This window comes from Pygoscelis adeliae, unplaced genomic scaffold, assembly GCF_000699105.1.
Source record: "Pygoscelis adeliae isolate BGI_AS28 unplaced genomic scaffold, ASM69910v1 Scaffold101, whole genome shotgun sequence".
NCBI lineage: Eukaryota > Metazoa > Chordata > Aves > Sphenisciformes > Spheniscidae > Pygoscelis > Pygoscelis adeliae.
In genome coordinates, this window is record NW_008824238.1 from 2,606,829 (window position 1) to 2,617,396 (window position 10,568).

General features: G+C 41.0%; 1 protein-coding gene across 2 annotated transcripts in view; it reads right to left on the reverse strand.

The window, feature by feature from the left end:
• The window catches only part of STMN2 (stathmin 2), a 42,728-nt gene that overhangs the window by 4,935 nt on the left and 27,225 nt on the right, over positions 1-10,568 (reverse strand). The window contains exons 1-3 of one of the 2 annotated variants that reach the window (XM_009335007.1): positions 9,227-9,255; positions 8,909-9,004; positions 8,099-8,271 (exon numbers count right to left, since the gene is read on the reverse strand). In XM_009335007.1, the coding sequence (XP_009333282.1) occupies positions 8,099-8,271; positions 8,909-8,990 (255 nt within the window). In that variant the 5' untranslated portion in view covers positions 8,991-9,004; positions 9,227-9,255. Of the gene's footprint in view, positions 1-8,098; positions 8,272-8,908; positions 9,005-9,226; positions 9,256-10,568 lie in introns of those variants that run through there. The other variant, XM_009335006.1, reaches the window with a different exon arrangement.

Here is a 10,568-nt window from a genome sequence, read left to right on the forward strand (position 1 = left end):
ATGGAAGGAGGATGAGCCAAAGGGAAAAAGAGCTGGGCAAAGGAGGAATTTTGTAGACTAATTGAAAAATCATAAAAGCCCCATAAGTTTAACAAAAACATCAATAATTTTAATAATCATATAATAAAAATAGGTTATTTTGAAGCAAAATACTTGATTCCAGATACTTAGCATTTAACATTTCTTTAACTGTAGGCTATTTCAAAATGTAAAAAAGTTATTTTGAAAGATTTGGTGCAACGTAAAACTGAAATAATTGAACATCTTCATCTTGTTTTACCATTTTTTGGACCAATTTGAGTGGCTCAGTTTGACCAGTGCTTGTGAAGTTATTCTGCATTTTCTGTTTAATTTACTGTTCAATGGCAACCTTTCATCTAATTTTGGAAAAGTTATCGTCATTAAATTTTGGTTGCTGATATGAATTTTGTGAACCCTTTGCTTAAGTTATCTAAAAGTAACTTTGATAATCTAAGAATCTATTTCCCTTCCCGTTGGGAGTTTGAATAGAAAAAATATTATGATACTAATTGTAATGGCCTTTCCCATGAAACGTTTAAGAAGTGACTTGTTAATTTGGATGGCTAACATTTCATGGTGTTAAATATGTATATATACTGTGTTATAAAATCAAGCACTTTCAGATTTGGAAAACAGACATTTCCAAGGACATATCCAGGGCCCATGGAGATGCTATAATAAAAAGTAAGATTTGGACCGTGCCTATAAGCAGCATTTTTGAAAAGAACATTGGCTTTCAACAGGAGGTAGCAAAATGCCTTTGAGACTTTGGGCACTTGCCCATTTTTCAGGATTTGTTTTCTTCTCTTCAAACCTTTTGTCTTCTGGAACTACTTATTGTCATAAATCCAGGAGAACAGTGAAAAATTAGAGTTCCATATCAAAGTACACACAGTTCTGGAGGCTACGCTGGCAGACATCGCATTCAAAAGTAATTTGTCCACTAATGCATGATAATGAAGAAAATCCTGATAGACTAATTCAGTATTTACTGAATGCAAATTGCACTGGCACCAGTAGGAGTCTGAATGAAAGCTAAACCAGGCCTCAGGAACTGACTGCACACCCCAGTGCGATTTTCCTTCACGATATACCTTAAACAGCATTCCTTTTCCTCACTCAAAATGTTCAAGCTCTGGTTCAAAATAAAGGCACCCTCCTCCCCGCCACAAAACATCCACGGGGCAGAGTCTCATTTAAACTGACGTCCCTCTTCCAATGCCATTGTACCCCAGCTGCGAGTCTGCCTGTTTCCTTGGTGTTCAGACCATTTTTGAAATCCCCTTAGGACAATTTTGGAAGGTGGTTGGTATGTTTTTGTACTGGATTGTCAAACGATTTTCTGTTTCCAACACATTTGGCAAAAGAACTTGGCCACCCTGTCTGTTCAAAGTGTACTACACATCCAGAAATGGCTAAATGAATGACCCCAGATACCTAGTGGGCCTGGGATTAATAGACTCCCTTTGTTGTTTGTGTTGGCTTTTAACTGCTGTGTTTGGACTCCCGTGGTCTTGACACAGGTTTCCAACATATGTAGGAAGTTTTTATTCCAAGTTTGTCTTCAACATTGTATTGTTTGAAGTGCTGGAAAGGATATTTTCAAATCCTTGATAGTTGATATTCTAACACACTTGTAAATGGCTTACGGTAAGTGCTTCTTGTACAGCTTTTGTAAGAAAATGAGTAAAAAAGGCTGGAAATGGGATGAAAGATAAGGAAGATTAATAAGGAGAGAAAATTATGGAATGGTGGAGAAAGGAAGAAACAATACTCAAGAGGGAATATTCAGAAGATTTCTTAAATATAACAAGGCTTAATCAATGAAGCTACAGCACATCTAATGCTAGGTGTCGAGGATAAAAATGTTGTAAAACATTCCTGGTACAGACACTTTTGCTCCTAGAAATGTACTACTGTGCTAAAAACTTCTATGACATTCATGTCATATTTCTAAAGGGTCATGTGCACCCCCAGTTTTCAGAGATTAGTGTTTCAAAAGGAAATCCACATCTCATATTTAGGTGGCCAGAGATAGATGCAGACAACTAAACATTCACTTTATGAGCAAAATGGTTTATGGAAACTGGCTTTGAGATAGACACATATATTTTTTAATTATTACTCACAGGAAGAAAATTCTATTTATATGAGTAACAGGTGCTTTATTTTCTCACATTTATCTATTTTTGACGTGTACATCCAAATATTGAAGTCATTTATGCAGAGATAAAATTAAAGGATTACTTTTAAGCAAGAAATGGGCTCAGACAACTGCTTTTAAACTAGGAATTTCAGCTTGAATGCAATCACCTGACCATCTTAGTTCCTAGGATGTATGAGGCACACTACCAGCCATGAGAACTCTGATTTCATGACACATTCATTCACTGGCTGGATTTTTTAAAATTAAATTGTTCATCAGAAGCTGCATTAACGTTGGTATTCTTCAGTGTATTGTGTATTTAAGAGATAGTATTAATGGAGCAGAATGTGAAGACAGGATTAAAGGCACCTACTGCAAAATAAATGCCAAGGTAAAGCCTAGGTATTAGTCAGAAAGAAATGGTGAGTTGAAGTAGTGATGTTTTCAAAGGAAGTAATTGAGGTTGGGATTTTTCCATGTAAAAGCAAGGGAAAGGACTCAAGTTAGACCTCGCTCATGGCACTGGCTTCCTCATACCTCTGTATGGTAACATGCTATTCCTCACTGGGAATACTATTATTTGTATTACATTAGCACCTGTTCTGGCTGTTGTGAGGACTCACTGTCCCAGGCAGTGAGCAAATATACAGGGAGAGGCAGTTCCTCTCCCAGAGTGATGACAGTCTAAAGAGACACGAAGAAGAGGGGGATGATCCTGCTCCGTGGAGTCACAGAGCAGAGGAGTGAAACGGCCATGTGGCAGGAGAGCCAGAGACATCTGAACTATAACCGTAGGTGAAGTCCTGCTTCTACTGAAACTAGATGGTGCAAAATTTTGCTTGAATTCAGATGAGAATCCTTTTTTTTGTCCAGTCTGCCAAGGGACCTTTGGGTCGGGGCTACTAAAAACATGAAGTAGAGTAAAAAAAAAATAAAGAGCCCATCCACAAAGTGATTCCAGAAAACTCACTGTCTCTTCCTCAGCTGGCACAAAATTGCTGCTCTCAGGGTTGTGACCCATGGGGGTAAACAAGGCATGTTGGAGGGATGCAAGCGGTATCACCTGAGCTCTCTACCTGATGTTCCCCTACCTGCTCATGGGGCATTTCTTGATCTGCTGCAGTCTGAAGCCTGGCATTTTAAAGTTAATGAAGATCAAGGTCAGTTTGTCTTGTGATTGCTGCAAAACAGCAAAGCCCACGGTAGACTGTGGGGAGAAGCTTTGCCAGCATTGGGATATATGCCGTCTCTGCTCACGACTCCACGTGCTCCGAGACAGACCCTGGTGCCTAACACCAAACCTTCTCCTAGCTGGTAGCAAACACCTTCCCGTGGGCACATATCCCATAGGCTTACGCTTTCTGGATGAGGAACTGCGGAGTGGCTTGTGGTTTTGGCTATCTTTTGTAAACATTAGGGGTGAAGCACCATGTATGGAAACGCTATGGTGTAAATCAAAACGGGGCAGAAACGCGCGGTTCCAGTGCTGATTCCACACACATTGCTGGGACCTTTACACAGAAAAGCATTTCATGCTGTATTCCCTCTCCGCACAAGCACAGCCAAGGGCCAACAGTAACAGAAAGGGAGGTGAGTAGATGGGCAAGACAGGAGGCAAATGCCTTGGGCAGTGCCCGTCCTCCCTCCCAGCCTGCTCGCTTACAAATTACAGGAAACCAAGGAGGGGAATAGGAATGAGTTGGAAGAACAAAGAAAGCTCCACTTTTGCCAGGGAAGGTGCTGATCCCTTCTCTGCATCTCCTCTTGGCTGGAGCAGCAGTTTTGTAGGTCCCGCACAATTTCTAGGAGGGGGCATTTGTCCCCCAGCTCCGCCATCTTCCCCGCCTTGGGGAAGCCTTTTCCCCCAACAGCCTCCTGTACTGTGCGGTAATGCATGGGTGGCTTTTTCAATGCCAAAGGAAAGACGGATCAAGAGTATTAGGAAGTGCCTCTGGGCAGGCTGTGGGGCTGGCTCAAAGGGGCAGCGAGTTGGGTGCTGAAGCCCGAGGCAGAGTGCGGCCACAATGCTGGCAGAGATGCCCTGGGCTGCCTGCCTGCTGCAGGGAGCACAGCAAGCCTTGCCCAGTCTAGGCTGCACCGGGGGCTTATTTTGCAGCATTTCATAGTAATGGTATTAAAAACTCATGTAGCTATGTCTATATCCAACAGCATGAAAGTTAAAAATTATGACTGTTCTCCTGCATTCTTTGTGGCGCTAAGCACTAGGGATGAGCCTGATTCAATTTCATCCCAATAGAAAGCCATTAAGAGGATTTAATTACATACGATTTCTCTCCCATAATCCAAAGTCTAGTAGAAATGTGTGTCCCTTTAGTGTTTCATTTTTATGCTAGTAAGTTGAACATGGGCAATAAAGATATATAATTCAACATATGGCTCTTGAAGTCTGTACATCAAGTGTAACAATAGCTGAACATTCAAGGCCAATGGATAAAAATTGATAAATGTTAAAAGTTCTGTGAGGAATAAACTTCTGCTGCTTACAATGTCACTGTGCTCTAATTTCTTAAGTGGTAAGGATGAAAAGATCTTTCCGATTAGCCACAAAGGTGGGAAAATATAGCACACATATGCCAAAAAAATAATGGGATAATAACGACAGGCCGTAAAGAGGATTCTGTAAATGGAAAGGACAAATCTGTAACTAGCCCAAATGGGTCTCACTGTGTGGTGCAAAAGGAAAAAATGCCTCAGGTGAAACTCTCAGTCTGGTCTGAGAGTATGAGGTTACAGTGACTGTCAAGTGAGGTAGAGAAAGAGGGTGAGAAAAGGAAAGAGCCCTGTAAAAGCTTATAAGGGAATCAACAAGAATGATGAGAGGAAACAGCATAAGCAGGAGACTGCTGAAGTGCATGTATTGCTGTACGTGTTCTCATGAGTTCTCATGAGTTTGAAAATTTATTAATGAACACTGCCTAATTAACAGAGCAGAACCTAATTCCTAAACAGTGTGAAATCAATCAGTATTTGTTCTGAAAAGGCAATTCTCATCCATTAGTTATACTTGATTTTAATTAGAACTGTGCTGGAAGGACACAATCTAGAATGGTCATGCCTGACAGCTGTTGTACATAGATTGAAAAGTATGATAACAAATGCCATGCTGGATGTCAGAAAGTCTGTCTGGTTTGTCTAGCAGCAGAAAGTGGAAGATGCTTAGGGAGAGTGTAGATGAAATTGGGCAAATCTGCCTGGTCATTTCCGAGAGAGAGAGATATATATAGGTCCCTAGCTTTCAGGAGTCACCAAGTTACGTATTTTCTGAGCCAGAGGCTGCATTCATATAATCATTTCGTACAAGGTAGTGCTCTATCAATTTTGCTGTTATCTTTTTGAAATAAATAATATTTTAATAATCTCTAAATAGCCTGTGATAACAAATACAGCTTGATTAAACAATACATGAAAAGGTGATTCCCTGCCTCTGTTTTGAAACTTGTCTGATGATTTCATTGAGTGTTTCTTTCCCTTTGGATTGTGTGAAACAGAATATAATTGTTCCTATTCATCTTCTCATTACCATTCACGACTTTGTAGACTTCTATCTTCTCTTCCATCTGTTGTCTCTTTCCAAGCTGAAAAGTGGACTATTTAATTTATCTTCTTATGGAAGATGTTCTGTTCCTCTGATTGCTTTTTTATCCTTCTCTGCAATATATTCTTTTTCAGGCCAAAAATGAAGGCAATAGTTGAGATGTGGGAGCACCAGGGATTTTAACAGTTAGGTAATGAAGTTTTCCGCTCTGTTCTTTGTTCCTTTCCCAGCAATTTCTGCTGCAATGCTAATATGGAGGATCTTGTCTATTAAAAGAACTCAGTTATATGCTCATTCAAAATGAATACAGTACCAAGGGGAAGAAATGGCAGGTGTCTGTATTGCTATCACTGATTACCAGTTTACTGCATAATGAATTTTTCTTTAGGAAGAAATGAATAGTAACAAAATAAATGAAATTAAATCTCTGGGACATTAAATTTGTATTTCCCACCAAGTATAATATCAGGCTTCTTAACTGCTGCCATTTCATTCTGTCCATATCTTTACTTGAGCATTTGTACTCAGTACAGAGGCACTTCACGGGTCGAGTCTTTGGGGCATATCATCATTTGGGTGTGTGAAAGCTCAGACTTCTGGGCAGGTGCTAGTGCAAATGCATATTCCTTTCACATACAGTCATGTCCTTTTACTGAAACGAATATTCTGGCAGAAATATTTCTTTGAAAGAAGCAATAGTGCTAATGTGTGTGCATTAGAAGCAGAGAGTCTGTGTTAGTAAGGCAGCAGAAATGGCAAATGCGGCAACACTTCAGTGTTCACCTAAATGAATTGTTCAAATTAGTGAGGTCCAGAATAGTCAGGTTTCACTGCAAATCAAAACTGAGTGCCAGGTTTTAAGGACCTGTCAGTAATCCAGATCTGCTGACTCCAGTGGATTCACATCTCACCACACACCAGTGTAAACACTCCACTGGGTTTCTTGGAAGCGACCCTGATCTGGGGTGCTATCTGTGGCATATCTGCTGTCCCTCCCTGGACTTCTGTATACACTTTTGTCTGTATCTGGAAACAATTATGTAAATGTCAGTTTTAGTAACAAATCACATTGTTTAAGAGACAAATGAAAGGCTTAGAGACATCTAAGCTTGTTTCATTTTTAGATATGCTCTACCAGGGACTCCATGAGCAGGTGGAAGGGGTTTCTAACTCCAGTTTAACTGGTGTAGGCAGATTTGCCACAAAATAACATTGATTGCCTGGTTGAAGGACACAGAAAGTCCTTCTATGGCTCCTGAGGCTTCTCTGGCTTCTGTGGCTCTCCTCTTGTGCCATACCAAAAGGAAACATGGATTAACCAGGACAATATATAACCACATCTTGAATTTTCTGTGGCCATTGCAGCCAGCCATGACTTTCCTGAAATGGTGCAACACAGCATAAACACTGGGCCCATACAGAACACTGCTAATTTTCAGACTGGCAATTCAGGCTGGCAATGGTGTCTCATTGGCTTTGCCTGTCATCCTCTGACTTATTTGATCTGGAATTTTGCCTTTTATCTTCTGGAAAAAAAAAAAGGCAATCTGAGCTAGCTCTGAGTTAGAGCAAATAAAGACCTCTTCAACACATCAGTCATGATGAAAGCCAAATAAACAGTTAACGTGGACTTCCTGTTGCATGCACCCTGCATTTGTGCTAACCTTTGTGAAGAAGGTGTAACAACCCTTCCAAACCCTATGTGACAAACTTATTGATTGTGAAACAGGGTTTTACCATTAAGGGTAAGGTCATAAAGAAGGGAAGACTTAGTCTGTAGATAACCCTACAAGGCCAACTTCCAGCGCTATTGAGACTGTCTGCTAGAAATGCCTCTCCTTAGCAGCTGTGCTATGCTAGTGTCTTCATCCAAGTGTGTGGTGAATGATCCAGAATGCTCTTTATTCAGGGCTGACATGCTTCCATACTGCATAAATAAGACATTTTAGCTGCCTCAGGCAGGCCTTGTGCGTAATTTCCATGGGCACTACAAAGAGTCAAGACTGCACATCCATCTCTTAAACTTAGACACCAGAAGAATTACACTGGTTTTCAGCAACTATTATAGATGCTCTGAATGAACTACTTAGACTCACACAGTAAGCATGCGTATTTGAACCCACTTGGGCCTCCTGTCCAAAGCTATCTGTATTTTGTGATGTATACTTCCCAATCATCAAAACCAGTGAGGTTTGTTTGCAAGCTGCTGAAAGAAAATAAACTTATTTTTTCTTTAAACACGTTAATAATTTTTGTCCATGCAGGCCACTGTGATTCAGTGATGGCAATGGAAAACACATCAACGGACAGGAAACTTGGCTGTTATTCTGTACACTGTCAGGTCTCATTACTAGCATTTTTGTAAGGAAAGATACCTTTCTCCTCTCCTCGGCAGCCTCCAGCTTTTTCTGGATCTCCTCAAGAGAGAGTTCTTTCTTCTTTGGAGAAGCTAAAGTTCGTGGTGCTTCTGAGACCGGAGATGGCGGCTTTAGGATCAGTTCAAAGGCCTGGCCCGAGGCACGTTTGTTGATTTGTTTCACTTCCATGTCTGCACAATAAAGGGAGAAATGCTAAGCCCTTCAATACCTCAGCGGTATTGAGGAGGGAAGCAGCACAGACATTAGTGTAGGATCAGAAGTACAGACAAAAGATTTAGCATCTTTGCCTTGGGCATTTTAAACGCAATGGCAGATTATGGGCTGAAAACTGTTCTCAGGAGAAGTACATTCCATTTTATCTGTAATAGCTTAATTATACTTTAATCTCATAAAGATAAAAATGTACAGCAGTTTTGGAAGCTTATTGGGGTTCTGTGTCATTTCACACCCCCTGCGAGCAGTGCCCAAGCTGATTAATTTTTTAAGCATGCCTTCATCTTTTCTTGGTTTCCTTGGGAATTATGTCAGCTGTGAAGAGCTGTAATTTTCAAATGGGTAGCAGGAAAAGTACAGCTCAGTATGAGAGGGCTAGCTTTAAGAGTTTAGTTAGCTGCTATCAGGAACAATATCCAGCATCACGGGTAATACACAATCAATAGAAGGTAATAGCCAAAGCCAGCAAATGAATTGTTAAATCAGCAAAACATCCACTGACTAACATTATGGACTGGGACGGTGAACTGAGTCATTTCCCAGCAGTAGCACATTATCTGACCTGCAGGATGATTTCCAGTGAAAGTCACTCACCATCATATTTATAGATGTTCATGTTGCGAGGTTCAGGGTAAAAACAGGAGCAGATCAGAGAGAGCATGGACAGCTCCTTCATCTTTTCCTTGTAAGCTGAAACGAGAGACCTTGTTAGCACGCTTCACTTCCCCAGCTCCTCCTTAGTGAATCTCTGACTGAGGTGACTGGCTGGGGACCAGCAAATCTGCTCCATCATCCACCTGGCAGATTTCTCTAGAATATTTACTTTCAACTATTTCTTCTGAACATTGAGCCTTTATCAAATCACACGAGATGCTCAGTACTGCAGAGACTGCTTCTGATCTCCTACATTACCTCAGCTTTGGGTGTAATGCAGACAGTCCTCTCTGGTTTATAGAAAGTTAATCTGGCTACCAGGAACTGTATTTAGCATTGGAAGAGTGCCATGACTCCACTCTCTCCTGGCAGGTGGAGAGACATGAAGCTCTTACAAATTCTCTGACGTATCCAAATGCAATTGAGAACAGCTCTGAAACGCTGCCCGTGTGTTGCCACAGGCAGATGCTAAAGACATTATCTGTTACAAATGAAAATGTCATCCAGATAATTAAAAATAAAAGCAGAAATGAGGATATATTTATCAAATCCTTTGCATAATGTCCTTAATATGCGCAACTACTTGAAACAAAGCTTTTCCTTCCTCACTTACTGGCCAAAATATGTTGCTTCCATACTCACATCTAGTGCGTATCAGCTGATGCAATAAATACCCTTGTAATTTACCTTTACGGTGTTACCTTTACTGACTTTGGCCTATAGGCCCCAGTCATGGACTGAGGAGGGATTGGTCTAGAAATGGTGATATCAATACCTAACCATTAAACGATGTTCTGTGTTCACCCTTTCTAATTGCTATCACCCATAAGTAGAAAAATAGTCTTGTATCTGGTCACTTGGCAGTTTAATGACAGAGCTCAGACTAGAGCCAGCTCCTGAGTCCTGGGGCCCTAGCCACTGCCCACACTGCATAAAATATGTATGTTGAGGGGGGATTGCTTCAAAATTCATCTTGGCACACACAAATCCCTGCTACTATCAAAATCATATCTACAGAGGCAGACACACATTTGCCTCCAGCATGTGAAAAGATTGCTTAAAATATAACTGTGGCTGAAAGTATTGTTCTTAACAGATTAGACCAAATTAATCCTTGATGTTACTAAAGGAAAATCACACAGCCCTTTGATCTTCAAATTGTGGATACATACGAAATTGTCATTCAGTCTTTCTCATGGCTGTTCTTGTGCTTTTTGAATTTGATTTTCCTGCTCAGAAAGGCCGCCAAGGTTGATGAGGTCTTGAGAGCATTTGGGTACTCCTCAAAATGGTGGTATTTGAATGATCCATCAGTTCAGAAACAGATTTCTAACTGCCAGTGGATGATTAATTATCTAATTAAGCTTTGCATGGGGGCCCCTAATAACGGCCCCTAAATAACCCACCTAAAGGACATATAGCTTTTCAGAAACCATTGGTGAAAGCCAGCACCTCAGGTCAAGAGGTTGTGTTGCCACAACAACCCCATGCAGCGCTACAGGCTTGGGGAAGAGTGGCTGGAAAGCTGCCTGGTGGAAAAAGACCTGGGGGTGCTGGTCGACAGCCGGCTGAACATGAGCCGGCAGCGTGCCCAGGCGGC